Here is a 16,954-nt window from a genome sequence, read left to right as displayed (position 1 = left end):
ACAGCTGTGTGTCTGTGACTATATGCTAATGCTGGAATCAGCCCTTCCCCTGGTGTACAGCCATGTGTCTGTGACTATATGCTAATGCTGATATCAGCCCTTCCCCCGGTGTACAGCCGTGTGTATGTGACTATATGCTAATGCTGGTATCAGCCCTTCCCCCGGTATACAGCCGTGTGTCTGTGACTATATGCTACTGCTGGTATCAGCCCTTCCCCTGGTGTACAGCCGTGTGTCTGTGACTATATGCTAATGCTGGTATCAGCCCTTCCCCTGGTGTACAGCCGTGTGTATGTGACTATATGCTAATGCCGGTATCAGCTCTTCCCCTGGTGTACAGCTGTGTGTCTGTGACTATATGCTAATGCAGGTATCAGCCCTTCCCCCGTTGTACAGCCGTGTGTCTGTGACTATATGCTAATGCTAGTATCAGCCCTTCCCCCGGTGTACAGCCGTGTGTCTGTGACTATATGCTAATGCTAGTATCAGCCCTTCCCCCGGTGTACAGCTGTGTGTCTGTGACTATACGATAATGCTGGTATCGGCCCTTCCCCTGGTGTACAGCTGTGTATGTGACTATATGCTAATGCTGATATCAGCCCTTCCCCTGTGTACAGCCGTGTGTATGTGACTATATGCTAATGCCGGTATCAGCTCTTCCCCTGGTGTACAGCTGTGTGTCTGTGACTATATGCTAATGCTAGTATCAGCCCTTCCCCTGGTGTACAGCCGTGTGTCTGTGACTATATGCTAATGCTGGTATCAGCCCTTCCCCTGGTGTACAGCCGTGTGTATGTGACTATATGCTAATGCTGGTATCAGCCCTTCCCTCGGTGTACAGCGGTGTGTCTGTTACTATATGCTAATGCTGGTATCAGCCCTTCCCCCGGTGTACAGCCGTGTGTCTGTGACTATATGCTAATGCTGGTATCAGCCCTTCCCCCGGTGTACAGCCGTGTGTCTGTGACTATATGCTAATGCTGGTATCAGCCCTTCCCCTGGTGTAGAGCCGTGTGTCTGTGACTATATGCTAATGCTGGTATCAGCCCTTCGCCTGGTGTACAGCCGTGTGTTGTCTATGACTATATGCTAATGCTGGTATCAGCCCTTCCCCTGGTGTACAGCCTTGTTTCTGTGACTATATGCTAATGCCGGTATCAGCCCTTCCCCTGTTGTACAGCCGTGTGTGTGTGACTATATGCTAATGCCGGTATCAGCCCTTCCCCTGTTGTACAGCCGTGTGTATGTGATTATATGCTAATGCCGGTATCAGCCCTTCCCCTGGTGTACAGCCGTGTGTCTTTGACTATATGCTAATGCCGGTATCAGCCCTTCCCCTAGTATACAGCCATGTGTATGTGACTATATGCTAATACCGGTATCAGCCCTTCCCCCGGTGTACAGCCGTGTGTATGTGACTATATGCTAATGCCGGTATCAGCCCTTCCCCCGGTGTACAGCCGTGTGTCTGTGACTATATACTAATGCCGGTATCAGCCCTTCCCCTGGTGTACAGCCTTGTGTCTGTGACTATATGCTAATGCCGGTATCAGCCCTTCCCCTGTTGTACAGCCGTGTGTGTGTGACTATATGCTAATGCCGGTATCAGCCCTTCCCCTGTTGTACAGCCGTGTGTGTGTGACTATATGCTAATGCCGGTATCAGCCCTTCCCCTGGTGTACAGCCGTGTGTATGTGACTGTATGCTAATGCCGGTATCAGCCCTTCCCCTGGTGTACAGCCGTGTGTCTGTGACTATATGCTAATGCCGGTATCAGCCCATCCCCTGGTGTACAGCCGTGTGTCTGTGACTATATGCTAATGCCGGTATCAGCCCTTCCCCTGGTGTACAGCCGTGTGTATGTGACTATATGCTAATGCCGGTATCAGCCCTTCCCCTGGTGTACAGCCGTGTGTATGTGACTATATGCTAATGCCGGTATCAGCCCTTTCCCTGGTGTACAGCCGTGTGTCTGTGACTATATGCTAATGCCGGTATCAGCCCTTCCCCTGGTGTACAGCCGTGTGTCTGTGACTATATGCTAATGCCGGTATCAGCCCTTCCCCTGGTGTACAGCCGTGTGTCTGTGACTATATGCTAATGCCGGTATCAGCCCTTCCCCTGGTGTACAGCCGTGTGTATGTGACTATATGCTAATGCCGGTATCAGCCCTTCCCCTGGTGTACAGCCGTGTGTCTGTGACTATATGCTAATGCCGGTATCAGCCCTTCCCCTGGTGTACAGCCGTGTGTCTGTGCCTATATGCTAATGCTGGTATGTGACTATATGCTAATGCTGGTATCAGCCCTTCCCCCGGTGTACAGCCGTGTGTCTGTGACTATATGATAATGCTGGTATCGGCCCTTCCCCTGGTGTACAGCCGTGTATGTGACTATATGCTAATGCTGATATAAGACCTTCCCCTGTGTACAGCCGTGTGTCTGTGACTATATGCTAATGCTGGTATCAGCCCTTCCCCTGGTGTACAGCTGTGTGTCTGTGACTATATGCTAATGCTGGTATCAGCCCTTCCCCTGGTGTACAGCTGTGTGTCTGTGACTATATGCTAATGCAGGTATCAGCCCTTCCCCCTTGTACAGCCATGTGTCTGTGACTATATGATAATGCTAGTATCAGCCCTTCCCCCGGTGTACAGCTGTGTGTCTGTGACTATACGATAATGCTGGTATCGGCCCTTCCCCTGGTGTACAGCTGTGTATGTGACTATATGCTAATGCTGATATCAGCCCTTCCCCTGGTGTACAGCTGTGTATGTGACTATATGCTAATGCTGGTATCAGCCCTTCCCCTGGTGTACAGCTGTGTATGTGACTATATGCTAATGCTGGTATCAGCCCTTCCCCTGGTGTACAGCCGTGTGTATGTGACTATATGCTAATGCTGGTATCAGCCCTTCCCCTGGTGTACAGCTGTGTATGTGACTATATGCTAATGCTGGTATCAGCCCTTCCCCCGGTGTACAGCCGTGTGTCTGTGACTATATGCTAATGCTGGTATCAGCCCTTCCCCCGGTGTAGAGCCGTGTGTCTGTGACTATATGCTAATGCTGGTATCAGCCCTTCCCCTGGTGTAGAGCGGTGTGTCTGTGACTATATGCTAATGCTGGTATCAGCCCTTCCCCCGGTGTACAGCCGTGTGTATGTGACTATATGCTAATGCCGGTATCAGCCCTTCCCCTGGTGTACAGCCGTGTGTCTGTGAATATATGCTAATGCCGGTATCAGCCCTTCCCCTGGTGTACAGCCGTGTGTCTGTGACTATATGCTAATGCCGGTATCAGCCCTTCCCCTGGTGTACAGCCGTGTGTCTGTGACTATATGCTAATGCTGGTATCAGCCCTTCCCCTGGTGTACAGCCGTGTGTATGTGACTATATGCTAATGCCGGTATCAGCCCTTCCCCTGGTGTACAGCCGTGTGTCTGAGACTATATGCTAATGCTGGTATCAGCCCTTCCCCTGGTGTACAGCTGTGTATGTGACTATATGCTAATGCTGGTATCAGCCCTTCCCCTGGTGTACAGCTGTGTCTGTGACTATATGCTAATGCTGGTATCCGCCCTTCCCCCGGTGTACAGCGGTGTGTCTGTGACTATATGCTAATGCTGGTATCTGCCCTTCCCCCGATGTACAGCCGTGTGTCTGTGACTATATGCTAATGCTGGTATCAGCCCTTTCCCCGATGTACAGCCGTGTGTCTGTGACTATATGCTAATGCTGGTATCAGCCCTTCCCCTGGTGTACAGCCGTGTGTCTGTGACTATATGCTAATGCTGGTATCAGCCCTTCCCCTGGTGTACAGCCGTGTGTGTGACTATATGCTAATGCTGGTATCAGCCCTTCCCCTGGTGTACAGCCGTGTGTCTGTGACTATATGCTAATGCCGGTATCAGCCCTTCCCCTGGTGTACAGCCGTGTGTCTGTGACTATATGCTAATGCCGGTATCAGCCCTTCCCCTGGTGTACAGCCGTGTGTATGTGACTATATGCTAATGCCGGTATCATCCCTTCCCCTGGTGTACAGCCGTGTGTCTGTGACTATATGCTAATGCTGGTATGTGACTATATGCTAATGCTGGTATCAGCCCTTCCCCTGGTGTACAGCTGTGAGTATGTGACTATATGCTAATGCTGGTATCAGCCCTTCCCCCGGTGTACAGCCGTGTGTCTGTGACTATATGATAATGCTGGTATCAGCCCTTCCCCTGGTGTACAGCGTGTGTCTATGACTATATGCTAATGCTGGTATCAGCCCTTCCCCTGGTGTACAGCCGTGTATGTGACTATATGCTAATGCTGATATCAGCCCTTCCCCTGTGTACAGCCGTGTATGTGACTATATGCTAATGCTGATATCAGCCCTTCCCCTGGTGTACAGCCGTGTGTCTGTGACTATATGCTAATGCTGGTATCAGCCCTTCCCCTGGTGTACAGCTGTGTGTCTGTGACTATATGCTAATGCTGGTATCAGCCCTTCCCCTGGTGTACAGCTGTGTGTCTGTGACTATATGCTAATGCTGGTATGAGCCCTTCCCCTGGTGTACAGCTCTGTGTCTGTGACTATATACTAATGCTGGTATCAGCCCTTCCCCTGGTGTACAGCCCTGTGCCTGTGACTATATGCTAATGCTGGCATCAGCCCTTCCCCTGGTGTACAGCTGTGTATGTGACTATATGCTAATGCTGGTATCAGCCCTTCCCCTGGTGTACAGTTGTGTATGTGACTATATGCTAATGCTGGTATCAGCCCTTCCCCTGGTGTACAGCCGTGTGTATGTGACTATATGCTAATGCTGGTATCCGCCCTTCCCCTGGTGTACAGCCGTGTGTCTGTGACTATATCCTAATGCTGGTATCTGCCCTTCCCCCGATGTACAGCCGTGTGTATGTGACTATATGCTAATGCTGGTATCAGCCCTTCCCCCGATGTACAGCCGTGTGTCTGTGACTATATGCTAATGCTGGTATCAGCCCTTCCCCTGTGTACAGCCGTGTGTCTGTGACTATTTGCTAATGCTGGTATCAGCCCTTCCCCCGGTGTATAGCCGTGTGTATGTGACTATATGCTAATGCTGGTATCAGCCCTTCCCCCGGTGTACAGCCGTGTGTCTGTGACTATATGCTAATGCTGGTATCAGCCCTTCCCCTGTGTACAGCCGTGTGTATGTGACTATATGCTAATGCCGGTATCAGCCCTTCCCCTGTGTACAGCCGTGTGTCTGTGACTATATGCTAATGCTGGTATCAGCCCTTCCCCTGGTGTACAGCTGTGTGTCTGTGACTATATGCTAATGCTGGTATCAGCCCTTCCCCCTTGTGTACAGCCGTGTGTATGTGACTATATGCTAATGCTGGTATAAGCCCTTCCCCTGGTGTACAGGCGTGTGTATGTGACTATATACTAATGCTGGTATCAGCCCTTCCCCTGGTGTACAGTTGTGTATGTGACGACTATATGCTAATGCTGGTATCAGCCCTTCCTCTGGTGTACAGCTGTGTGTATGTGACTATATGCTAATGCTGGTATCAACCCTTCCCCTGTGTACAGCACGTGTGTCTGTGACTATATGCTAATGCTAGTAGCAGCCCTTCCCCCGGTGTACAGCCGTGTGTCTGTGACTATATGCTAATGCTGGTATCAGCCCTTCCCCCGGTGTACAGCCGTGTGTATGTGACTATATGCTAATGCTGGTATAAGCCCTTCCCCTGTGTACAGCACGTGTGTCTGTGACTATATGCTAATGCTGGTATCAGCCCTTCCCCTGGTGTACAGCTGTGTGTGTGACTATATACTAATGCTAGTAGCAGCCCTTCCCCCGGTGTACAGCCGTGTGTCTGTGACTATGTGCTAATGCTGGTATCAGCCCTTCCCCTGTGTACAGCACGTGTGTCTGTGACTATATGCTAATGCTAGTAGCAGCCCTTCCCCCGGTATACAGCCGCGTGTCTGTGACTATATGCTAATGCTAGTATCAGCCCTTCCCCGGTGTACAGCCGTGTGTCTGTGACTATATGCTAATTCTGGTATTAGCCCTTCCCCTGGTGTACAGCCGTGTATGTGACTATATTCTAATGCTGGTATCAGCCCTTCCTCTGGTGTACAGCTGTGTGTATGTGACTATATGCTAATGCTGGTATCAGCCCTTCCCCTGGTGTATAGCCGTGTGTCTGTGACTATATGCTAATGCTGGTATTAGCCCTCCCCCTGGTGTACAGCCGTGTGTCTGTGACTATATGCTAATGCTGGTATCAGCCCTTCCCCTGGTGTACAGCCATGTGTCTGTGACTATATGCTAATGCTGGTATCTGCCCTTCCCCCTGGTGTACAGCTGTGTGTCTGTGACTATATGCTAATGCTGGTATCAGCCCTTCCCCTGGTGTACAGCCGTGTGTATGTGACTATATGCTAATGCTGGTATCAGTCCTTCCCCTGGTGTAGAGCACGTGTGTCTGTGACTATATGCTAATGCTAGTAGCAGCCCTTCCCCCGGTGTACAGCCGCGTGTCTGTGACTATATGCTAATGCTAGTATCAGCCCTTCCCCCGGTGTACAGCCGTGTGTCTGTGACTATATGATAATGCTGGTATCGGCCCTTCCCCTGGTGTACAGCTGTGTATGTGACTATATGCTAATGCTGATATCAGCCCTTCCCCTGTGTACAGCCGTGTGTATGTGACTATATACTAATGCTGGTATCAGCCCTTCCCCTGGTGTACAGCTGTGTGTCTGTGACTATATGCTAATGCTGGTATCAGCCCTTCCCCTGGTGTACAGCTGTGTGTATGTGACTATATGCTAATGCTGGTATCAGCCCTTCCCCTGGTGTACAGCCGTGTGTATGTGACTATATGCTACTGCTGGTATCAGCCCTTCCCCTGGTGTACAGCTCTGTGTCTGTGACTATATGCTAATGCTGGTATCAGCCCTTCCCCTGGTGTACAGCTGTGTATGTGACTATATGCTAATGCTGGTATCAACCCTTCCCCTGGTGTACAGCCCTGTGCCTGTGACTATATGCTAATGCTGGTATCAGCCCTTCCCCTGGTGTACAGCTGTGTATGTGACTATATGCTAATGCTGGTATCAGCCCTTCCCCTGGTGTACAGCCGTGTGTCTGTGACTATATGCTAATGCTGGTATCAGCCCTTCCCCCGATGTACAGCCGTGTGTATGTGACTATATGCTAATGCTGGTATCAGCCCTTCCCCCGATGTACAGCCGTGTGTCTGTGACTATATGCTAATGCTGGTATCAGCCCTTCCCCCTGTGTACAGCCGTGTGTCTGTGACTATATGCTAATGCTGGTATCAGCCCTTCCCCCGGTGTACAGCCGTGTGTCTGTGACTATATGCTAATGCTGGTATCAGCCCTTCCCCCGGTGTACAGCCGTGTGTCTGTGACTATATGCTAATGCCGGTATCAGCCCTTCCCCTGTGTACAGCCGTGTGTATGTGACTATATGCTAATGCTGGTATCAGCCCTTCCCCTGTGTACAGCCGTGTGTCTGTGACTATATGCTAATGCTGGTATCAGCCCTTCCCCTGGTGTACAGCCGTGAGCCTGTGACTATATGCTAATGCTGGTATCAGCCCTTCCCCTGGTGTACAGCCGTGTGTCTGTGACTATATGCTAATCCCATTAAGGCTTCTTAGACATGATCTGAAATCTCACAAAACCTACTGAATTTCTGCCACTCAAACAAATAAAAAAAACAATGAAATTGCGATCATTAAGGCTGAAGCCTTAATGGACGTGTTCCATGCGCAATACAGATATGGTATGCCATCATACCCTGTGGTTAACTGCAGATTTAGCACTCTCACAGAATGAGATTGCTGTCACTCACAAAATGGTGGAGCTGCTAATTCACAGAATTGTGTGCTTATTGGAATACACACATGCAGTCTATGCAACTGAGGTCTGAGCAGTTATGTTGCACACTCATCTCACCCAGTGCCCACAATCTTCCCATTCGGTCACCATAACAATCCCACTGGGTTCCAACATACTTCTCACTCCATACATCCGTCTCATTCAGAATAGATGTATATATACATATATATATGATGTGGCTTTCACTATATATTTTGTATAGATTCTGATTTTCTGTGTGAATTTATAGCAGTTTTCTTTCCTATATTTCTGTATTTGTATAATTTCATAAATTATATTATAGATTGAAACAATAACATCAACCCCCCACATATGCAGCGATTTATGCCCCACCCCCACTGGTGCTCTGCCCATATATAGATCTCCACTCACCTCTGCCCCCATTGCCCCAGGGGGGGCTCTGCCTATTTTGTCAGTACCGGGCACCACAATTTCTGATGGCAGCCCTGTCTGTCACACTGGTTGGAAAGAGTGTGCGTTACTCAGTGTGTAACAAAGTTTCTTCCTTTATTCCTCACCTATATTACTGGAGCGGAATACTTTCTCCATGCCCCGGATCCGGAGGCTCCTGCTCGAGCCATTAATGTGGACCAGGATTTCTTTAGGCTCATTTATAAGAAGGTGACTGAGCAGGATCTGGCAGCCGGTCTGCCTCACCCCTCCTGGTTCTGTCCAGTAATCCTGGCACTTCTCTGTTACCTGGTCATGTCTGGAAAAGACACATTGAATGATGAGATACAGGCGTGTTACCAAATGATCCCACAATGTTATACCCTGCAGGACGGGTGTGATATGTATTACCAACAGCGCTGGAAATCCCGATCGTCCTAAAGGTAAGTATCAACTAACCTAAGCCCCCTAACCCTCCTAACCTCCCCCCCCGTGCCTAACCCTAACCCCCCCTCTAAGTGCCTAAACCTAACCCCCCCTTCCCCGCTGCCTAAACCTAAGTCCCCGGGGGGATGCTTACCCCTAACCTCCCCCCGGGGGTGCCTAACCTTAACTCTCCCTCCCCCTAGCCTAACCCTAACCTCCCGGGGGGGTGCCTAACCCTATGTCCCCCCGGGAGCCCTAAACCTAACCCCCCCCCGCGCGGCTGTCCGCTGCGGCGCCCGGCATCCGCTCGATCGGGATGCCGGGCACCGGTCTCCCGACGTCAGGCAAATTACAGACGTCTACATTTAGACGTCTGTCATTCGTCCCTAGTCGGGATAAAGCTGTCTGGAAGCCGGCGGTCGGCATTTAGACCGTCGGGTTCCAGACTACATCCCTGCAGGACAGTTGGGCAACCTGTGGCTCTGCAGCACCTGTGGAACTACTATTCCCAGCACAATGAGAAAGTGGAGAGACGACACATGCTGCATGAGCCCAACCTACAGAAATCCTCATTAGGTTATCTGTAAGTTTATTAATTTATCAAATAAATGACATTTTGTAGCAAGGAGGTGGGTACCAATATACATACACAGGCAAGTCACATTATTATGACCACCTCCTACATTTGACGTCGGCAGCGCGTAGCCCATGAAGTACGCCACGTGCCGTGCGCTGGCTTGGTGGGTATATAAGGGGCGCGATAGGCCGCCTGCACACATATCACTCATTGCTGCCATGGGTAAAAGGGGCGATTTATCCCAGTTGCACAAGGGCGAGAGAGATCGACCGAGCCGCAGAGACGAGAGAGCGTGGGCGTCCGAGACTGAAACACGGCAGAAGGAGAAGGGAGTCCTTTCAGGCCAATCGTGGCAGTATTTCAGAAACAGCGCAGTTTGTGAACTGTTTGCATGCTGCTGTGTTGAAGGTGTATTGTGACTGGACAAATAGCACCATTGCGAATAACCGATATGGGAACTGTGGAGCTCCACGTGCCATTGATGTGAGAGGTGAACGTCGGCTGGAAAGTGCGTGAGGACTGACCGATACGCTACAGTGGAGCAGCTCACCATCAAAATGAACTTGGGGGCCACCAGGCGTGTGTCTAAAATAACAGTTCATTGAACCCTGCTGCATATGGGGCTCCTAAGCAAATGGATGGTCACTGCACCTATGCTAACGAAGGTGCATCGGCGGGAAAGGCATCAATTTCCACACCTGTATCGGAATTGGACCTCCGCTGATTGGTGAAGGGTTGCCTTCTCCGATGAGTCACATTTTCTGCTTCATCGAACGGATAGACATTGGCGTGTCAAGCGAGAAACACCAGAGAACAAACACCCTGCACCCATTACTGGAAGAACACAAGCTGGTGGTCTGGGGGATGTTTTCACGGCATTCTCTGGGGCCCACTCATCCACGTGGAAGGCACCCTCCACCGATTTGGTTATGAACCCATCCTTGCAGAGCACGTACTGTACACCCCATACATGCTGATTGTCTTCTCTGAGGCGGATGGGATCTTCCAGCAAGACAATGCGACATGTCACATGGCTAGAAATGTCTGACAGTGATTGGACGAGCACGACCAAGATTTCCAAGTACTTCCCTCGCTCCCTAATTCCCCAGACTTGAACCCAATTGAGCATCTGTGGGACCACCTCAATCGTGTTCGCTCTATGGATATTCCACCATGCACCCACCAGCAGCTGTGGGAGGCACTGCAGTCAGCATGGCTCCAGATACCCGTGCCAACCTACCAGCACCTTATTGAGTCACCCCCAGCCCGTCTAGCTGTTGTCTGTGCTGCACATGGTGGTTACTCTGGCTACTAGCTAGTGGTCATACTAATGTGACTCCACTGTGTAGTAGAGTAATGTAGAGTAATGTTTAGTATTGAATTCTATAGTGTAGTATAATATAGTATAGAACTGTAATATAAAGTACTCCATAGTATAGTATATTGTAGAAAAATAATGTACTGTATAGTACACTATATAGTACAGAACAGAAAATAATGATATGGTAATGTAAAGTAATATATAATATACTAAAGTTATGTAGAGTATAGTAAATTCATTTATAGCATATTATAGTCATGTATAGTATAATAATATACTATAGTGTTATCTGTTGTATACAATAGCATAGTATAGTAATGTATAGCTTTGTGATATATAGTGAAAGTAATGTATATTATGGTATTGTATAATATAGCATAGTTTAAAAAGTAATTAATGGTACAGTAAAGTAATTTATCGAATATATTATATAATGTAGTAAAGTAATGTATAGTATTATATTGTATAACAAAGTAATATCTAGTAACAGTAACCTAACTAACCATTGTAAGAATTATTATAAGACAAACAGCTACATGTTGAAGTTAATAGATAACTTTTACAAATATGTCTACAAATTAGACTCAAATGGATGTATGAAGCTCTGGGAAGAGATAAACTGGAGAGTGATAAACCAGCAGCCACTCAGCTCCTAACTGTCATGTTACACTCAGCTCCCAACTGTCATGTTACACTCAGCTCCCAACTGTCATGTTACACTCAGCTCCCAACTGTCATGTTACACTCAGCTCCTAACTGTCATGTTACACTCAGCTCCCAACTGTCATGTTACACTCAGCTCCTAACTGTCATGTTACACTCAGCTCCCAACTGTCATGTTACACTCAGCTCCCAACTGTCATGTTACACTCAGCTCCCAACTGTCATGTTACACTCAGCTCCTAACTGTCATGTTACACTCAGCTCCTAACTGTCATGTTACACTCAGCTCCCAACTGTCATGTTACACTCAGCTCCTAACTGTCATGTTACACTCAGCTCCTAACTGTCATGTTACACTCAGCTCCTAACTGTCATGTTACACTCAGCTCCTGTCATGTTACACTCAGCTCCTAACTGTCATGTTACACTCAGCTCCCAACTGTCATGTTACACTCAGCTCCCAACTGTCATGTTACACTCAGCTCCTAACTGTCATGTTACACTCAGCTCCCAACTGTCATGTTACACTCAGCTCCTAACTGTCATGTTACACTCAGCTCCTAACTGTCATGTTACACTCAGCTCCTAACTGTCATGTTACACTCAGCTCCTAACTGTCATGTTACACTCAGCTCCCAACTGTCATGTTACACTCAGCTCCTAACTGTCATGTTACACTCAGCTCCCAACTGTCATGTTACACTCAGCTCCCAACTGTCATGTCACACTCAGCTCCCAACTGTCATGTTACACTCAGCTCCTAACTGTCATGTTACACTCAGCTCCCAACTGTCATGTTACACTCAGCTCCCAACTGTCATGTTACACTCAGCTCCTAACTGTCATGTTACACTCAGCTCCTAACTGTCATGTTACACTCAGCTCCCAACTGTCATGTTACACTCAGCTCCTAACTGTCATGTTACACTCAGCTCCCAACTGTCATGTTACACTCAGCTCCTAACTGTCATGTTACACTCAGCTCCTAACTGTCATGTTACAGGATGTGTTTGAAAAATGACAGTTAGGAGCTGAGTGGCTGCTGGTTTATCACTCTCCAGTTTATCACTTTCCAGAGCTTCATACATCTGCCCCAAAAAGAGATGAAAGAAAAGAGGGACAGAGGAATTTTGGGCTTACAGTCGGAACATGTGCATTATTACATTCTCACCAATTTAGAATGAAAGGGGCAAACCACAACCCTCGAATCCAGGGATCCCCAGATGTTCGATCACAATGTGTAGCCTCAGTAACATATTATTCAGGTTGTCGGAGATGTAACTTCATGGATGTAGGGATCAATCCGAATGGTTACTGCTATGTGGCTGATGTTATCATTATTTGCTTAAATGGTCCCATAACTTACAATTAATTAGTTGAGACCTTTACTGACCATCTCTATAGCCTATTGCAGTGCTAGTAATGACAGCAGACTAATGGTGGGGTAGGGGGGTGATCACTGAACAATATTGGAGCAGGCTCCCATTGCTAGCCCAGCGATTGCCATCTGAGACCATCATGGCAGATATCTCCATTAATTATAAGAGCACCATGGAGTGAGCACACAGCAGAGATCCCATCTAATATCAGAAGGTGGAAACACTCTCTAGTTTATATAGTGTGACCTTAGAATAAACCCCTAAGATTCATGGGCATAGCTATAGTGGTTGCAGGGGGTGCCCTTGCAATGCGGCACAGACCCAGGTCATAGAGTTGTCTATCAAGCTCCCAGAAATAACTGCTAAGCAATTGAGTCCAGTCTGTTGCCCAGCCTGAGAACGGGGACTTGTCAGCGCTTATATAGGTGGCAGTCTCTGCCTGTCAGTAATGCACCACACTGGTACGATCCATCTCCTGCGCTCCCGTATCACCCTCACTTACAGGCAGTGAGCCCGGCACTATTAGAGAGTAAGCTTCTCCTTGATTACAGTCTTTGTGAAGTGAGCTGGGGGTGGGGATTGCTCTCTGAGATTAGAACCGTCCAATAAAGTGATATGGTGCTGAAATTAAGACTATTTCCGCTCAAAGTTGAATTACCCCCCCCCCATCCTCCTCTGTCTACACTCACTGTAACTGCAATTTTCTTAGTCTCGAAGGCCCTGCAGACATGAGGCTGTCATGTCAGATTCAAAAGCTGCCGATATGGGTGGAGCACTTGAAGCGTCGTCATCGCAAATAAAGTGAAGAATGAAAGGCAAGAAATTAACTTGGGCACTACTATGGGGTGTAACATTAACTAGGGTATTACTATAGGGCATAACATTAACAAGGGTATTACTATAGGGCATAGCATTAACTACGGCATTACTATGGGGCATAACATTAACTAGGGTATTACTATAGGGCACAACATTAACTAGGGTATTACTATAGGGCATAACATTAACTAGGACACTACTATGGGGCATAACATTAACTAGGGTATTACTATAGGGCATAACATTAACTAGGGTATTACTATGGGGCATAACATTAACTAGGGTATTACTATAGGGCATAACATTAACTAGGATACTACTATGGGGCATAACATTAACTAGGGTATTACTATAGGGCATAACATTAACTAGGGTATTACTATAGGGCATAACATTAACTAGGGCACTACTATGGGGCATAACATTAACTAGGGTATTACTATGGGGTGGAACATTAACTAGAGTATTTAATATGGGGCATAACATTAGCTAGGGTATTACTATAGGGCATAACATTAACTAGGGTATTACTATGGGGCATAACATTAACTAGGGTATTTAATATGGGGCATAACATTAACTAGGGTATTACTATAGGGCATAACATTAACTAGGGTATTACTATAGGGCATAACATTAACTAGGGTATTACTATAGGGCATAACATTAACTAGGGCACTACTATGGGGCATAACATTAACTAGGGTATTACTATGGGGTATAACATTAACTAGAGTATTTAATATGGGACATAACATTAACTAGGGTATTACTATAGGGCATAACATTAACTAGGACATTACTATGGGGCATAACATTAACTAGGACATTACTATGGGGCATAACATTAACTAGGACATTACTATGGGCATAACATTAACTAGGACACTACTATGGGGCATAACATCAACTAGAACATTAATATTGGGCATAACATTAACTACGGCATTACTATGGGGCATAACATTAATTAGGGCACTACTATGGGGCATAACATTAAATAGGGAGCTACCATGGGGCATAACATTAACTAGGGCACTACTATGGGCATAACATTAACTAGGGCGCTACTATGGGGCATAACATTAACTAGGGAACTACTATGGGCATAACATTAACTAGGACACTACTATGGGGCATAACATTAACTAGGGCACTACTATGGGCATAACATTAACTAGGGCACAACTATAGGGCATAACATTAACTAGGGCACAACTATGTGGCATAACATTAACTAGGGCACTACTATGGGGCATAACATCAACTAGGGCACTACTATGGGGCATAACATCAACTAGGACATTACTATGGGGCATAACATCAACTAGAACATTAATATTGGGCATAACATTAACTACGGCATTACTATGGAGCATAACATTAACTATTGTGCTACTATGGGGCATAACATTAACTAGGGCGCTGCTATGGGGCATAACATTAACCAGGGGGCGCTACTATGGGACATAACATTAACTAGGGAACTACTATGGGGCATAACATTTACTGGAGCGCTACTATGGGGCATAACATTAACTAGGGAGCTACTATTGGCATAACATTAACTAGGGCACAACTATGGGGCATAACATTAACTAGGGCACTACTATGGGGCATAACATTAACTGGGGCACTACTATGGGGCATAACTTTAACTGGGGCGCTACTATGGGGCATAACATTAACTAGGGAGCTACTATGGGGCCTAACATTAACTAGGGCGCTACTATGGGCATAACATTAACTACGGCACAACTATGAGGCATAACATTAACTAGGGCACAACTATGGGGCATAACATTAACTGGGGCGCTACTATGGGGCATAACATTAACTAGGGCGCTACTATGGGGCATAACATTAACTAGGTCACTACTATGGGGCATAACATTAACTAGGGCACTACTATGGGACATAACATTAACTAGGGCACTACTATGTTGCTATGGGGCCCATAATGTTCTGGCTACACTCCTGCTTAGGTTATTCCATGCATGGGGGCCTATAGGGAAGGGAGCGAGCCTCTGTAGGAGAGCAGGGGTCCCTGTGGTGTGCACTGCATTGCTGTGACACGCACCATAGGAAAGTACACAGCCGCATCCCCACCAGTGGCCACGCCCCCCAGTACCTGGGCCCACCTGATGGCTCAGCGGCACCTAATTACATTTAATCAGTCACTGCTGCACATTTAAGGTTGTGTGGACTGGGATGGGTATGAAATACCGGTAGTCGAGATGCCAGTTATCAAAATGCCGACAGCGGCATCCTGATGCTCGGTATCCCGCCAGGTCGGCTAAGTATGCTTACCTCCTCCTAACCCACCCCATCTTGCACCCGAACCCTCCCCACCCCACAGCCTAACCCCCCCCCCCTTGGTGCCTAAACCTAACGGTCCCCCTTTTGCCTAACCCTATCCCCCACAGCAGTGCTTAACCCCCCCAGTGTTGCCTAACCCTAACATCCCCCCCAAAAGCCTAACCCTTACCCCCCATGGTGCCTAAACCAACCCCCCCCCCCCTCCGTGGCTAACAGCTAAGGTACCCCGCTACACTTACAGTCGGGATGGCGGTTGTTGGGATTCCGGTGTTGGTATCTAAGCTGGCTTCAGGATTTCGACGCCTATGTTTAGTCCCGGGTCGGGATTCCAACAATGGGATTTCAACAGCCGGCATGCCGTCCACCGGCAAACTAACTACATCCCGTGTGGACCACCTCTTGTTTTATGCAATGAGTAATTTGCTTTTCCATGTGATGAAATAGAAGTTCTAGTGGTTTATATTAATATACCTGTAGTAAAGATAATACTGCGTTTCTACAGGAGCCTTCTCCCCGGGCAGCCAGATACACCTGAGTGTACCTTTGTTTGATGGCTCTATATTTATCTGGCAAGACAACTGCGTGGCCGCTGTTTCTTCATCTCCTGGAAAAGAAATTGGAGCATTAAATCATACATAGAAAAAAAAATGTTAGTACTCCCTGAGAACTGTACTGTCACTCACCCGAGTATGGGGGCAGCTCTTGGGACACCCACTCACTGGTCTTACTCTCCTCTGCACTGTCCTGGGCATCTGCTATCATAGCTGCCACCTGAACCAGCAGACCTCTGTGGAGAGCGAGCATGGGGTATGTATAATGGGTCACTTTGACCCGAAACTAAGGGGAAAATAAATAGCAGTTACAGTACGTACAATGCACGTCTCAGTCGTGAGTAATGTACTGTGTTTAAAACCTTCTCTTTTTAATTGATATATTAATAATATATATATATATATATATATATAACAATGGACATAGTAAAATTTGGTGAGGGGAGTGCCCATTACTGTTGTGCCTAGAGGGGGCCTTACCCCTAAATCCACCCCTGATCTGCACTTACACCAGCAAGAGATCCATTAGAAACAGTCGGCACCTCTACGTACACATGCCTCTACCCAGCACGATACTTCCCACCAGATGGATATTTT

At 47.5% G+C, this 16,954-nt stretch overlaps 1 protein-coding gene across 1 annotated transcript in view; it reads right to left on the bottom strand.

Annotated features, from left to right (window-relative positions):
- The window catches only part of IL5RA (interleukin 5 receptor subunit alpha), a 53,765-nt gene that overhangs the window by 18,903 nt on the left and 17,908 nt on the right, over positions 1–16,954 (bottom strand). The window contains exons 4-6 of the mRNA XM_088460812.1: positions 16,490–16,643; positions 16,278–16,410; positions 8,431–8,621 (exon numbers count right to left, since the gene is read on the bottom strand). Of these exons, the coding sequence (XP_088316938.1) occupies positions 8,431–8,621; positions 16,278–16,410; positions 16,490–16,643 (478 nt within the window). The remainder of the gene's footprint in view (positions 1–8,430; positions 8,622–16,277; positions 16,411–16,489; positions 16,644–16,954) is intronic.

Source organism: Taudactylus pleione, unplaced genomic scaffold (assembly GCF_031769625.1).
Source record: "Taudactylus pleione unplaced genomic scaffold, aTauple2 ptg000986l, whole genome shotgun sequence".
Lineage (NCBI taxonomy): Eukaryota > Metazoa > Chordata > Amphibia > Anura > Myobatrachidae > Taudactylus > Taudactylus pleione.
Note: the sequence above shows the minus strand (reverse complement) of the source record. Positions and strands in the feature narration are given on the sequence as shown.